General features: G+C 37.7%; 1 protein-coding gene across 3 annotated transcripts in view; it reads right to left on the reverse strand.

Moving 5' to 3' along the window:
- cdin1 (CDAN1 interacting nuclease 1) overlaps positions 1 to 16,434 on the reverse strand; it is a 93,280-nt gene that overhangs the window by 51,028 nt on the left and 25,818 nt on the right. For 2 of the 3 annotated variants that reach the window (XM_088432352.1, XM_088432353.1), the window contains 4 exons: positions 10,856 to 10,901; positions 9,005 to 9,069; positions 8,352 to 8,412; positions 3,156 to 3,228 (listed from right to left, as the gene is read on the reverse strand). In XM_088432352.1, the coding sequence (XP_088288478.1) occupies positions 3,156 to 3,228; positions 8,352 to 8,412; positions 9,005 to 9,069; positions 10,856 to 10,901 (245 nt within the window). The remainder of the gene's footprint in view (positions 1 to 3,155; positions 3,229 to 8,351; positions 8,413 to 9,004; positions 9,070 to 10,855; positions 10,902 to 16,434) is intronic. The other variant, XM_088432354.1, reaches the window with a different exon arrangement.

Genomic DNA, 16,434 nt, shown 5'->3' on the forward strand with positions numbered 1-16,434 from the left:
TCTCTCAACTGGGACAAATCAGTTTCGACTAGACAAGGATCATTATGATTGCTGATATCATATTCAATACATACTAAACTGCTTTGAACACATTGATTTATTTATAAGAGCCACCAGATAGTGTTTCATTCTGCTTCGTCGACATTCTCGCTGATATTTTTTGCTTAAACGACTGAATGGAGGAGGTGGTGGTGGTTGTGCGTGTAGGGGGGGTCGTCATGGTGAGGTGACGACAAGAAGGCGCAAAGAAAACAAGGAAGGCACAGAAAACAATTTGAAAGTGTGTATTGATCCAGCGCGGGTGATTGTACATATATTCCCTGCACCCAAAGGCACCGTCCCTATATGTCTTAAATGCAAAGGGGAATGGAGAGAATTAAAAAAAAAAAACAGTGAGCCACTCCCCCAGTCGAGGTTAATGTCCCTTATATAGAAGTCTATTGATCTTCTCAGGACGCTTTGGAGTCGGAAAGGAACTCGCGTGCAAGGAGGAGAATGACAAATAATGCCTGCCACCGGCTCTGAAGCAGCCTGTTAGCTAATTGCCAGCAAAGACAATTATCTAGGCATTGTTTCATAATGGTAATACATGACTCCAGCGTTATACACCAAAGGCGACCTGGGCGTGCAGTGGGGACTTAGGCAACCTAAATCATCCCTTAATATGACCAATATCATATCTCAATTTCAAAAAAAAAAAAAAAAAAGACACAAAATTGCAATATAATGAGAGAAGGAAAGAGTGTGTACTCTGTACCATATATACCGCATTTTCCACACAATAAGGCGCACCGGATTATAAGACGCACCCTCAATTAATGACACATTTTAAAACTTTTTTTCCATATATAAGGCGCACCGTATTATAAGGCGCAACCTCAATTAATGACATATTTTAAAACTTTTTCAATCACAATATAGTAATACTCAAAGTAAGAACAAGAATAACTCAAATAATAACTCTAAACTCTCAATAGCATAATAACTCAGTCAATATGACCAATCTTATTCAACTGTAAACACACAAAAGAAACAGATAAAGCTTACTTTATTGGTTCATTCCCCATCTACGAATCCCAATATTGATCCACATATAAGGCGCACCCGATTATAAGGCGCACCATCAGCTTTTTAAAAAAAAATCAAGGCTTTTAGGTGCGCCTTATAATGCGCAAAATACGGTACTTCAAATGTTGTACTTCCTATTAGATTATCACTGAATTAATAATGATGCTCTAACAAATGTTACCATTTTTCAACGGGATATCAAATATGGCGAAAAACAACAAATCATGTTTTCAGCGAATAGCAACGCCAGGAAGCGGTCTAACATCATCCCAGATTGCCTGCATCTCCCGGATGAATGACCAGCTCTACAAGCTGCGGCGACTTGTATTTTGACAAGCAGTTGGATAACGGTGCTGCGGGTCCAAAGCAATCACACTTTGACGTTGACAAATGGCCGGGCTGTGGTGAATTTGAAAATAACACACATTCCCTTTCATACATTTGGTGATTAAATCCCAAGCACGTCTGCTGTGATCACAACACAGGCATCCACACGGGTCAATTGCAGTTGTATTGGTGCAAGATGATGGTTTTGACTTTGAAAATGATTTTTTTTCTCAGATTAGTGAGGCAAAAAAAGTACTAAGCATGGCAATCTTTAATAGTCAACACCTCTACTCTGTTTATTGTAGCTATGATTCAGCCTAGGAAAAAATAAATAAATAAAATTAAGAAAAGAGGTATCAAACTTCTGCACAGTCTTACAATCAAAAATTTGAAATACAGATACCATCAATATTATCATAATTTTATTCGTGTATGTAGAGTGCAATCAAATTTGAACCAAGCAATCTGGCCAAAAAATGAAAATTGCAAATAACAATTGCAAATTTAATCAGTTTGAAAGGAAGAAATAAAGTCAACAATCATTTTAAAAATTTATTATTTTTTTTAAAAATCCTGTGGAAAATATAACTAAATAAATTAATTAATTTGCCATTTTTTGTGGTAAAATGTTACTGTTTTGATTAAGTAAATTATTTTTCATCTACATTAAACACCTTTAAAAACGCATTTTCTCCTTGCTGTTGACTGAAAATGACCTCACCTGTCTTCAAGGTTTGTGTAAAGACCAATCGTAGCTTATCTGTTGCTCATGTGACATTCACAAGCTAGGCTGTGATTGATTAGTTGAAGTAATGTCGTTATCAAACTAACTCATTCAATACCAAAAACGTCAGTTTAGGTTTTTAAAGTGACAATACGTGCAATCAATTAGTCCGCCTTTTGATAAAAATTAATAAATTATATTATCATGAATGTCAAAAACTTGCAAATAAATGTGTTTTTAACGACCAACAGTATGTTTTAAATATAATTGTAGGTCTAGTTATCAATGATATTACATGAGGGGTGGCACCCCTCCGGAGGTTGCCATGTCTGTTATGGCTACTGCTATAGCTATTATATATATATATATATATATATATATATATATATATATATATATATATATATATATATATATATATATATATACATATATATATATATATATATATACAATGTTAATTCAGGATAGTCAAACTTCACATTTTACGTTAAATCCGCTTACCATGAATTAGCAATGTGTTTATGCTAAAAGTTGCTTGAATGTCCCGGAACGTTTCTGACACAATGTCTGGACAACGTCTTTGACATTTTCAAGAAAAATGTTAGCATCTGGAATTTACTTCCCCTGCAGCTCATCCATCAGCGCTACCTCAGTACTGTTTGCTTTTTATTTTGTCACTTTTCGCCAACTCAATTTCCTCAGTGGAGCCCAATAAGGTTGCGGAGAGGATGCGCAAATAAGGAGGAGGAGGAGAAGGTACGTTAGATGGATGTAACTAGGGATGAAGGGGGAAGGACTTGAATGTTATAAATAACACTGATGAGGTGAGCTCGCATTGATCCAAAGTGCAGTTGAGGGGCGGCGGCCCTCCTACCACTCAATCGTCAAAGCTACTCGAGGTAGTCTGTTGCGCATTTGGATGGAGCGGAGGGGAAAATTCAGAAAAGGCTGGAACAAAAGGCGGATTCCGGAGACAAACGACTCCAATTAAAACCGAGGGAGACAATGATTGAGACATCGAATGGAAACTCACGCGCTTCACCTTCCAGGTCCTGAAGGAACCTGTCCAGAATGATGCGAGCCATCAGCGCAGGAGACAAATCCACCTGGAAAACAAAAAAAAACAATTTTTTTTTTTTTTAAACACATCATATAGCACGAATACACACACAATTGAATGAACAGCCTATCAGAGGTCCCCAAGCGCTGGTCCGCAGCCTGATACTGGTCCGTGGATCAATTGGTACCAGGCCGCATGGGCCACACCCAAAATAATTATGTTTTGGAACTGTTTTTTTTAATTTATCCTTTAACAGTTCATTCATTTGTGCTTTGTTTGGTTTGATCTTTGTTTTTTGGCGCCACCTCTGGCTGCTGTTGATATTGCATTTTGTAATGAGGAAGGACAGGGTGGCTTCCGGCAGTAAAATTCTCAAGTGCAGACCAGTTTGTGGTGATAAAAAAGTTGGGGGCCCCTGGCTTGGATAATGGGAAATCTAAATTAGCATAATGAAAATACATTTATTTATATTGTGTGTAATTAAAAAATACATAGGCAACTATGCATTTAGGGTAATTCACAAGGAGAAAAAATGTGAAAAAACATCATCTATTAGGAATTAAAAATAGTAAAATTACTTGTTCTTGAAAGACAAGCAAGAAACATGTAATGGCGGTGATTGGAATAAGTTTGGGAGCGAACTGTTTGGTAATAAGATTTGAAAAATATCAAAGGTGGCAGAATGCTGGATGGGTGGTTTACAATAGGTACTAACAACTAAATTATCATTTAAAAAGGAAAAAAAAAACGTATTTAATCATTTTTAGCAGTAAAAATAATTAAATTTAGGCTATAATTAATTTTATAGCTAAAATGTGTTTCACACACAATTAATACTTTGAAAAAATATTTTTTTACTTTAAAATTACATCATGTACTCACGTAACCAACAATCACGACTTAAATCAAAATTTTAAATGAGTATTTATAGCATTTTTTGATGAATATTTTCCACAAGATTTTTTTTGTAAATAAATCAGATATTTAAATATTTGATGGGTATAATTCTTTGATTAGAATGGATTAAAATGTCTACAGTAGAAAGGTTGAAGAAAATTTTGACTTTTTGGCCATATCACCTATTGAAGAGGTGTTAGTAGCAAATACTAAAAGTGTAATAATAATTAAGAAAAAAAAAACGATTTGAACGGAAAATCATTTTGTGACGAAAATAAATATCCAAGTGCAACAAATCCTTTGACGAAACACATCAAATCGATTTTATTGTAAAGATACTGCATATTGAAATTGATTTAGCTTTTATTCGTAGTCCTACAAAATTTTGTGGTGTATACATTCGTTATGGAGCTTTTGCAGCTGACAAACAATCAAATGCACTTGACAGATGTAATATTAAATTAGTTGGGTGCACGCTATCCACGATTGTTTTTAGTAAAATCAGAAATGAAGTGCTAGACACTATTTGTCTTTGAAACTATTTAATTCAATTAACTCAAGCAACAACAAGAAGACGCATTAAGTCATTACGAAACCTTTTTGCTTAAGAGCAAATTAAGCCTTTGTTTGAAGACTTGGGCCAAGCTAAAAATAATTCAATATTCGAATCTTGTTTTCATAATAGGGACCTAAAAAGCCTTTCAGCTCATCTTGTTGACTATTTACAAAAGTTTTTGCTCTTAATGTCAAATGCATTTGTTAGCGTCATCGTAGTATGACATTAGGAAAGCGGCAAAATAAAGGACACTCAATAAAGAGTGTCGCAATCAGATTTTCCTTTTACTTCTTTTTTGCTTTTCTTTGTCTCACCCTGGCTCTTTCTCTTAGCTTATTAGCCTGCTCTCCATTTTCACTTCTGGGTAGAAAGAGAAGACAAATTATCTGTGAATAGTGGAAGAGTTGGAGATTACGGATGAAAAATGGTAAAGTCACCAACCCCTGATTAGTTCAGGTTGTGGCGTCACCAAAATTTTCATATTAATCATCATTTTGTTTCTATTATTAAGTCGGAACTCATGCATGGTGCCGCTTTCACAATCACAGTATGTTTTTTTTTTTTTTTTTTTTTTTTTTTTTTAGGGGTGAAACAAGTGCATGATGACTTTCCAAAGCAAAAAAAAAAAAAAAACATGGAACAGTCAGGCAATATTGTTCCATCAACTGTTGTTTTCTTTATTAGACAGTGAAAATACCTAAATATTTTATTGTTCAAACATAAAAACTTTAAAATCTTAACATTTCTAAGAGGTTCTATCTCTTACAAATGATAAGATTTTAATATTTTAATTTTATTTCACTGTCTGAAAAAGAAAAAAAACAACACTTGATTGTTGTTCAAAATTGTTCCATGACACTTGGTCCATCCCAAATTTTTGTATTTTCTGACACACTTAGCCTTAACCAAACAGGAAACAATTTTGTTACCAAATTAACAGTTTTCAGAACTGACCCAATTATAAAAGTACAAATAAAAACCAAACAAAAATATCATGTAAAGCATAACCACACCTATAATTATTCCCCAAAACGTGTTTGGCCAGCTAGCGAAAGAAGCTAACGTCACACTCTACATGCTCGCTCATTGCTTCAGTACCAAAACACCATTCAAAATTCAAATCTATTTCTGGTGTTCACAAAAAGTTGACAGCTAATTGCTAGCATAGCAGTTTATTGTAAATCCTCGCCCTAGTGCACAACACAGTCAACATTCATCCAAATGAAAGCCCATCTTTGACAAAAACCCTACTGGATGATTTGGACAAAAAAAACAACGAGTAGAGAACGTACAGAAATGAAGTGAGCAATATCGCTAAAGAGCCTAAAGCTTTCCAAATGCAGGCTGAATAAAATGGCAGCTGTGCATCATTTGAGGAATAATCCTCCTTGATTATTTTGGCGGAGCAAGCTCCAAGGCGTTGGTGAGTCAAGACTCGGCCGTATCGGCGTCTATTCTTAAAGCCTTTATGTTTAACTGACCTTTACATAAAAAGCCTATATTGGGCATAAAACAGCAATATTCACGGGGGACATCTAGGGGCGAAAAGGGTCCGGTAGCAGTTTTCATCATTGTTAATCATTTCTGGCCATTGGAGATATATTGTCTCATAAAGGAATGAAACTACATCAATTAGTGGTCTGAGAGAGCATGAGTGCTTGGTTTAAATGTTAAGTAGCATATTAAAATGACAGTTAAATGGTTCATAGACAGTTATCTCTGAGCTGGAATCAGTCCTTTAAAAAGAGGAAGAAAAAACCTTGTGTCAATTAAATGGGGAATGAATAATGACAGTTGGCTTTGAGGCGCCACTGATGCATGTGAGCTCCTCTGATTTTAGATTAAGAAACACTCCAGTGCCGTTGACTGGTCTAAGGACGCAATAAAATTTCTGATGTGCATTTAAATGGGCAAACTAAGGCTGAAGTGACAGGAGGGCGATGTGCAGAAATGACAAATAAATAAAAGAAATTGACATCTGGCTTCGTAACTCATATACAGTGGGCCCCCGTGTTGCGACATTAATCCGTTCCGCGGTTGGGGTCGTAAGGCGAATTGGTCGTATGACGGGCAATCCAAACCTATGTTAAATAGCTAATGCGTTTAGGACCCCGGGTAAAAATATAAAAATTAGACATACATATTAAAAATTGGTACCAAAATAATATAGTAAGTGCTACGTATATATAATATACATGTATACAATCAGAAAACGTCATGAATAAAAAATATAGAAAGGATTTAATTACCTTTGAGTGGCGCTTGTTATGCCCATATTCCCTAATAAGGGTTATCTCCAGCATCGTTTCCATATAAATCATCTACTTACTTCTCTCTTTAACATCACTAGCAATCTTGGGACCCATGGCTAACTTTTTCAACTTTGAATTAAGTAGTAAAATGCACTATAAATACGGTTTTGTAACCACTCACAATCGAACAAAGCTTTACCGCTCCGCCATTTTTAAACAAGTGAGGCCGACCAATAGCAGACCTCCATCTCCGTGAAGAGACGCCGGCCAATAGCAGACGAGCATTGTAGTTACGCGTTGCATGGAAGCAGTTAGACGACAATAGTAAATAAGTGCAATTACCTAAAAACAGCAGCAGATGGAGGCAAAACAACACAAATACAGCCAACCCCTAAGGGTCATGACAGTTGTTTTGTCACATATCTGGGAAAATGTCATAAAGAGGGGAATGAAAAAAAATGTCCTGAACACATTTTTTTTGCACCAGTCTGAGTCACCTAATTTTGAGGATCTTCCGATGCAGTCGCGAGTCAATATCTTAGCTATATTAGTCAGAAAAGAGTGTATCAAGATTTAAATTTTACTGTCTATAAATAAAAAAGAAAATTTACAGGACCTATTTGTGGCATTACAGTATTATCACCATATGACAAGCATTTTTGACAATTTAGCATGGTTTTATTTTGAAGAGATTTAATCCCATGTTTATTTGTCAACAGTATGGCATTACAGATATAATTAGGGTCATTGTCACGTGGCCAGCATTTATCAAGTTTTCTTTCTTTTTTTGCTTTTTTACAATGAAACCTAAAAGACCTTTTAGCATAGTTTTTTATTTTGTGACATCACATTCAGTCTCATTTTTGTCAACAATAGGACACAACAGATTGAATTATCATTTAACTATCATGTTTTCTGAAGATGGCATCTTTATTCTGTAATATCATAACTCCACAATGTTGTGTGCATCCATCTTTACGTTTTGGCGAAATAGCATTTCTCCACAACAGCACACCATCTCCTTGGTCAATTGAAATTGAGTATATATTTTTTACATGTGACATTGTTTAGATAAAGCGAATACGCCGGAGTTAAACTAACACACAACCTGCGACATCATGTCAAATCAAACAAGCAATGAAGTGATAGAAGGAGGAATTAACGGCTGACCCTTCGCTCCTCACCTGTCTGCAGTTTGCACTTTGCCCGGGCCTTCGCAATTTGGGGAAAATTGCACGATAAAACACAACAAAGTATTTTCACATCTGCTTGATGGAGGTGAGAGCTAATTACATTAAATAATTGATAATGGACCCCGCCATTTCAGCAATTTTCATAATGACTAACAGACAAGAGAGAAAATCAAAAACCGCTGCCAAGCTCTATATGAGCATTGATACAAAAGGACATCAATGAAGGAGAGGGGGAGGTGGGGAGGGGGGGGGGTGGAGGTTAAACCATTACCTCATTGGCCAACTCCAGCAAGACAGGAGCGGAGGGATGTGCGGTGGCCTCGCTCAGATACCTTCATTACAACAAAAGAAGAACAAAAGACTTGACAACAAATCGGAGGCAGACAGGAGAGGGGAGCGGCGCAGGCTAGCCGAGACATGCTAATGTCCCTGATGACTTTGCCCTGGTTGGCATATGGCAGGCTGCGGTTGAAGCAGCACGGCTCCGAGGGCTTCAAATTTCCCCCCAAAGCCAGACATGAATACGGCGCTTCGTTAACCCCTGGCGCCCAAAAAGCGGATTTTCCCGCCCCAGCTACAAGAAAAACTGTCCTTTGATCAGACAATTATTTACATATTTATACATCACTATGAGTGTTGTTGTTTTGTTTTTTTTAAACTCCGCGTCAAACTGATGGACAGTCAAGAGTTGATCCAATTCATCCTCCATTTTGACTGACAATGTTAGAAGGGTATTCATTTACATTACACGGTTTGGCAAGCCCCTCCTAAAAATATACATCTGTTTTTCTGACTAATTTCAGTGCATTACAATTAATATGGAATCAACAGCAGTCTGGATTGACTCCCGAGTGCCACATGAACGCAACCTCTTTCCAGTGGCCAATGCCGGTGGCAATGACATAAAGCAGAGCACAAATGTACCTTTGGTAGTGACTTTCAATGACATCGGGTGCATGGTGCCTCGAGATTGTCCTTTTGGTTCGCTTCTGTTGTAAGAATGAGAGAAGAATGTCATTGGAAACCAGTTGCAAAGCTGCTACTATTACTACTACTATATTACAGTGTTGAGCAACCCAATGAAACTACTACATGTAATTACTTCAATATATTGCAGGAAAATACATAGGAGAATGTCAAGCTACCGCATTATCATAAAATAGCCAAACGAAAAAAACGCCAGCCACTGCTTCAAAACAATCTGTATCATAACAAATAATGTATGCCACAAACTACCATAGTAAGCTTTTATTTTGAATTTCCCCCCCAGAAGCAGGATCACAACAACAATCTAATACTTGATAATCATATGCTCCCGGAGTGTGAGTAAACGACACAGTGTTGTTCTCACTCATCATTTCGATTGTCACTTTAGGGCGCTAAAAAAACAAAGAAAGGTGCAGTGAATAGCACGGCCGCGTCACAGTTAAAGCGACCCGAGTTCAAATCCACCTCGCTCCAGCCTTCCTATGTAGAGTTTGCATGTTCTCCCCGAGCCTGCATGGCTTCTCTAGGTGTATTTGACATACTAAATTGTCCTTAGGTGTGCTTGGGTGCTTGAATGCTTGTTCGTCTCATCTGCGTGCCCTGCGATTGATTGGCAATCAGTTCGGGGTGTCCCCCGCCTACTGCCGGAAGCCAGCTGGGATGGGCATCAGCAAGCCTGTGACCCTTGCGAGGGTAAGCGGCTCTAGAAAATGGATGGATAAGATAAGATAATCCTTGGATGGTTGAAAAAACAAAAAAACAAAAGGGTGACCCTGGGGTAAATTCTATACATTTCCACTGAAGGAAAAAGAAAATCCTTTGGAATCATAACAAATTGACTTTGGAAGCTTTACTGACCAATATACAACTTCAGCGGAAAAATCACTACTGCTACTTCCAAGGGGACGTTAATTCACACACCATTTAATTTGTCACAAAGTGAAGGATTTAAGTTTTCCCCCATCCAAATGAATAAAATAAAGCCTGACATATTTAGCTTTGGCATCCCTCGTACTCAGATGAATGAGCACAAGGGATTTTAGGTCACAGTGATTTATTTTCAATAAGTAACGCACCCTTGTAGAGCCCCCACCTATAACCTCCTTTTTTTTTTTTTGATCGAAGAATCACGCTATTGCCATGTTCCTCGAGCTGACATTTCCATTCAATCTCCTTGCTGAGGAGCAGGACAAGGGTTAAGAGAGGAAGAGCATTGTTTAAAAACAACTTATTTAAAAACTGCTACACAAGAAAAAAAAAAAACGTAATTCCACCGAGACAGCCTTGGTGACTGACACCTGTCAGGCAGATGATAAATGACTCCATTTTCTGCCCGTGCTGCCTTCTGCCACTGGCGGCGGTGGCCATTTATCATCATCGGCTGTCAAGCGTGGAAAGCGGCAGTGACAGTGCGAGTCAGCAAACATTTAGCACACGCAGCCGCACTAGACGGGGAAATTATTATTGTCAGAATAATAATGGTTTAGCATAATTTATTACAGGTCCACCAAATAAGCAGAGGCTAGATGTTATTAGACAGATGGATGGGGAGGCTTGGCAGCCATCCACCGAGGCTCGGGCAGGCAAGTGGCGTTGATGTGAGGAAGAGGAGGCGGTGAAATAAACGAGTGTATGTTGGCAAGGTGCAGGTGATTGGGGGGTGGGGGAGTTTGAGGGGCATCTTCCAAACCAATCAGAGAGCTGGCAGTTCAATTACAAAGAAATAAAGGGACATTCATCATTCAATTAGGCACCTGTCAGGGCTCACAAAGGAAGAAAAGTTCTAACCTGGTACTCCAGGGAGAAGATGCTCAGAAGTGTGGACTGCGAGTGACTGGAACAAATAAAAGAAGGACAAAGTTAATTACCAGAAAGCATTGCGCGCATTGACAAAGGAAGAGAGGATGGTGGGGTGTAGGGCGGCAGGCATCAAAGCTCGGGCCAGATGCCCTGTAATCTAAAAGAACATGAAAACAAGTGTGGCAAAGTTGTTCCAGATGATCACCTCTGACAGAGAAGACACCGGGAGCTTGACTGAAGAGTTCTTTCGGCCATTTTCGTACATACCGGCGCAGTATTTTGATTCATGTAGTGGAATTTTAGGGGATTGAGGGGGCGGTATTCAGACAATATGTATTTATTTGAATCGTCAAATAGTCACGATATGGCCTTCCTTTTCTGAATGGCATGTCGGACTCAAAGAGCGAAGCCCCTACACACCCATCAGCCCCCCCTCGGCAACTGGAGGGGCTTTGAAAATGGAAACTCGCACTGCAGGAAGCACAGTGGCTCCCAGGAGTGCGTTCATTCCAAAAAGGTTGCCATAAGCTACATTCATCCCCGGCCCCCGGTCAATGTCAAACACCTGGCAAAGAAACCAACGTGGGGAAACGAGCAGCAGCAAGAGGGACTGCCTTTAATATCCTTCCGATTGTACGGAACATTACACCACATTGTGTCATAGGAAAAGACGGGAATGTTGTTCAAACTAATAAAAGCGAGGGAAGACATCAGCGGTTGAACACAAACCTACTTGACCTCTGATTTGTTCATATTTGTAATAATTTCCCGTGGGATATAACGTACATTGAAATAATACATTCTAAGGTGCTGCCATCATAAAATATTTATAACATTTTCTTAAGTCACACGAGAACAGTCAACCACTGAAATAGCATGGTATAACTGAGGTTTTCTCAACTCACTTTGTGGTATTTTCAGGGTTTGAATCTCAGCAATAACCGATTTGATAAATGAGAGATGATACTATTCAATAACAGTTCCATTTTTGACTCAAATGATGTGATTCAGTTTGATGTGTTATGTTTGATTATGATGCAATGGATTTTGTATGTCACTATACATACATTAAATCACAAAAGCTGGTTTGATACATATCTTGATATATTTGAACCAGAATCTTCAGTCCTTCATGAAGGAAGACTGATTAGCAGCAGTACCTTCAGCGAATCAGAACAAGATACCCACAATTATCTTATTTTGGGATTGAAAACAATTTCGAATAATCGATAGACAAAACAGTCAAAAATTGATTATTAAAATAACTGTTAGTTGCAGCTCCAATTTATATTTAAACAATTTTACTTTGATTTGAGTAACTCCTACATTACAAACCAGAGTCAGTTTTCAGATTAAAAGTGTCGTTAAACCTCTAGTATACATAAAAATAATTCATACAATTCAGTTCAGACTTATTAGAAAACACACGATGGCTTTTTACTTAGTACTTGCAAAATGACATTTTTGTATATCACAATCTTCTTGATTGGTCGTTACGTCGGTGAGATTGTGATATGCTAAAAATGTAAAAATCAAACCTAAACTAATTTCTGACGGGCAAACTAGTTGCACAACCCTGCACTGCACTGCTTGACATTTACTGTAAAGTTTCATTCGGTCATGTCTTTCATTGTGCGTCAAGCCAGAGGAACACGCTTTATTTTATCCAACTATTCACATTTAAAACAGTGCAAAAGCGTAGATGGATGAAAGCTCAAGTCACCTTGATTTCAGTCGCAGGACACAAATAAACTGCAAATTCCAACCGCGATAACTCATCATAGAGGTGAATGCCATCACCCGCAAGGTTAGTCTCCAAAAATAAAGTGAAACACTTTCAAGCAAAAGACAAAAGGAGAGAAACTCAGAGGACATCACACACATACAAGAAAAAAAAACAACAAAAAAACAAAACAAAAAAACCCACTGATGCTTCAGCATTAATTTACAATGATGCTTGGGGACGAAGGGGGCGGCCGCAATTAAGGAGGGGGGCATTAAATGGTCAACTGTCAACATGTGGACACTTAAGGGAGGGGTGGAAAAAAATGTCTTCCACACTTCAACCTTGCACCTGAGCATTTCAACAACATTACAGCCTTATGGTTGGCATGGGACCGTCACGATCCCCCTGCTGGAACAGACATCTGTTAGGTTTTAAATGGATTACTCCATAATGAGCATGATTACAGTCTAATTGCTAAATCTATACGCTGTTAACTTTAAAAGGGACATAAACTGCTCTTAATATCTAAAAAAATAGATCTGCTTCGAAAACCCTAAGATCTTTTGGAGCTTTTGTTTTTATTTCTTGGGTCGGGCCGTTTTGAGCTTTTATCAAAACTGGAGAAAACAAGGGCAACAAACAGACGCTCTTTATGTTCAGTTTTGAGAATATATTAATGAAATAGGGTATTATGTAAAGATGAGCGAGCCGAGATGTGGACCCAAATTAAGAGCAGGAGAGGTCAACCCAAATACTTTATATTTTATTTACTTCACCAGTCTAAAAACGGCATTGTGATTAATATTGCGTTTGCAGAATATAAATTACTGAGATACTAAATATTTTGCCATTTTCAACCGCAAAAAGTTCATATTTTGTCAGTAATTAATGACACTGATGAAAACGTGCAACTTCCAACATTTTGCAAAGGGTTGCCAATAAGTTGCATTGTCATTAAAATAATTTGTTCTAAATTTGAAAATAAAAATGTACTGTTATACCAGTGCTTCTCAAACAGTGGGGCGGGCCCCCCTGGGGGGGGGCGTGAGGTGATAGCGTGGATGACCCCAGGAAAAAGGCTTTGTTTTTGTCATGTGGAATGTAATTTCAATAAAGTCATAATTTTCATCATTTTCTTTTAGTTTCAGGCAGTTTGGTACACTTGCTTCTTTTTTTCTGTTTCAGACTAAGCTGTAACTCATATAAACACGATAAAAATAATAAACAGTTGTTGAAAGTTGATTTATATTGTGTTTTTCGGTTGTTAATGTTAAAAAGGATACATGTGTAGGTATACTTAAACAATTTTCAACAATAATAATCTTATTTATAGTCAGTGCATCGACTGGGGTGGGCGCAAAAAGTTTTCTCTTTTCTAGGGGGGGCCTGGCAAAATATAGTTGAGAAACACTGTTATACTGTCATCGCCTTAAAAATGCAATAAATATTATTTTTCTGATACAACTTCGCGTACCCATGTGAGAACCATACACTGACGTCGACCATAACATTGCAAAAAAGATTTGGGGGTTGACTTCTCTGTTAACAGGGTCGATTTAACAGTGCCGTACGGCTTTTCCCATTCACAGTGCAGTACATTAGATGTGAGTTAGTTCAAAATTAATGTATCGGTAAGTTGGTCTCCTCTGGGAACTACATGCTAGCTAGATATTAAAAAGCGGTGCAATGAGCAACCCTCCATCTGGGAGCAAGCCTGCCTGGCAGTAGCAATTCCAGCTTAACTAATGCACCTACTTATCCTGTGATACAATGCTACACCTGAGGTTGCACTATTGACAACATATGGAGAAAATACACAGTACCTATAAAAGAGTCCATTAATTTTTGAGGTAAGATCTGGGGATACCACTATTGGGTATCAGAGGGTGACTCATAAAAATTCTCCGATATGGTATGCACCTCTATACCTACTGGGTAGGAGCAAATCTTCATCTATCCAGATACCCATTAAAAGCAAGTTTCTTGGTTTTTATAATCAGTCAAAAAAAACGGACATTAAGCATTTTATAATAGACTTTGTTAGAACAAAGATTGAACTTGAGCCCCCCGCCCATTCCCCATGCTCGACTTCTTAGATATCATTTAGAACACGAAAAAACAGAAGGCTAGGAAACACTAGAGCGATTGAGGAATTGTTCCATTTCAACCTCATTATCTTTCCCGACAACATGAGATGGGGGCAGTAATATGCACTGACGCCCAAAATAGTCACGCAGACGATGAGATTAAAAATAATTAGCCCGTACCAGTTTGTCATTCTCCTGGTTTGTGCTTTAGGCTCGGTTAAGTTTAGCTTTCCACTGCTTGGGAAAGTGAAAAATTCAAGTTTGACGTGCAGGATTGTAGATTTTATTTCCCCCATATGCACTTGGGGGATTTAAGAATATCAATTAAATTCTCCAACGCCAATTGACAAATAATTAATTATAAACAATAGCGGTAATTTAGGTAATGAAAGCCACCTGGCTAATGACATTGGTATCATATGCTGTGGCGGTGCTTAGCATTTGGTGGATCTCCATGCATGAGAGTGTTGCATGGTGAGACACTTCGGGGCATGGAACTGTCGGATTTCGATACAGAACATGAACATGATTTATTTTTCATCATTGATGATGAGGGGATGAAGAAAGAAAAGATTGTTTACTTTTACGGACTATTATTGTACTTGATGTTGACTGATGCCTTGCAAGAACCGCTAAACGTAAAACTTGAAAACATTTAGTCCCCTAAGTGTTGACAGCTAGATATGCAAATGCTGCTAATTACCCATGCTGATAGGCAAAATACTAACATCTGTTTCTGAGCACAGCATTTCCAAAACAACCATTTTTTTTTCTTTTAAAAGTACAATTCAAATGTGGAAGCGTTTGAGACGGGACGGAAACAAAAGTACTTGCACATGCATCACATGTGGAAATATTTTAAATGTCTTCTTTATAGTTTAATTATGATAACATGCATTTCAGTTCATTAACAAATTCAGATTAGGAATGGGCGAGTACCAATACCAAGTATCGGTATTTGGACCGATACATAGCTTTATTTCAAGGTATTGACATTCACGATAGCAGCCCATAATTGTATTGGTAGCTTTCCGAAAGCAGTTTAACGATCACAAACAGGAAACTACAAATTAGGAGAATCAAAAATTGCCATAAATTTCACAATTTTTTGGAGGAAATTCGATGAACCATAAGTACCAGTAGTAAAAGTACTTGGTATTCGGAGTTGAATACTCATGATCGTTCACTGGCATATCGCTGGGGGAAAAAAAATAAATAAATAAATTGAGAGTTCCTTGCTTATATGTGTGACAGTGCAGACAACCAGCATTAAATTCCAACATTAAAAACCTGTTCATCTGTGGAGGTCTCATGACATGAAACTTGGGTTAGGCATTCTCATCGATTAATCAATAAAATGACAGCCAGGAATTGTAATCAATTGTTGATTAAGTGGATCTTAAAGCAATGAAAACAAACTAAACAATTGATGTGATCTGCAAAGGTGTTTGCCTGTGATTTTGTTACGTTCTAGCTCGTGTTGCAACATTTAAATCGACAACTAATCAATAATCAATCAATAATTACTTTAATATCGAAATTATTTAAAGACTTAAAATTGTCTAAGTATTCGGAATTTCAACCTCTTGACAGGAAACATCCGATTTCTTTAGTCCTCTAAGAAAGTAGACTATTATGCTACCGATTCAAAACAAGACATTTGGATTTTTGCAAACTTCTGGCGTTACTTTGGAAAACAATGATCAACATTTTTACTGTTTTTCTGTCATAAGACAAAACAAGCAAACAGATTA

This window comes from Hippichthys cyanospilos, chromosome 14 (assembly GCF_059441005.1).
Source record: "Hippichthys cyanospilos isolate Australia breed blue-spotted pipefish chromosome 14, RoL_Hcya_1.0, whole genome shotgun sequence".
Lineage (NCBI taxonomy): Eukaryota > Metazoa > Chordata > Actinopteri > Syngnathiformes > Syngnathidae > Hippichthys > Hippichthys cyanospilos.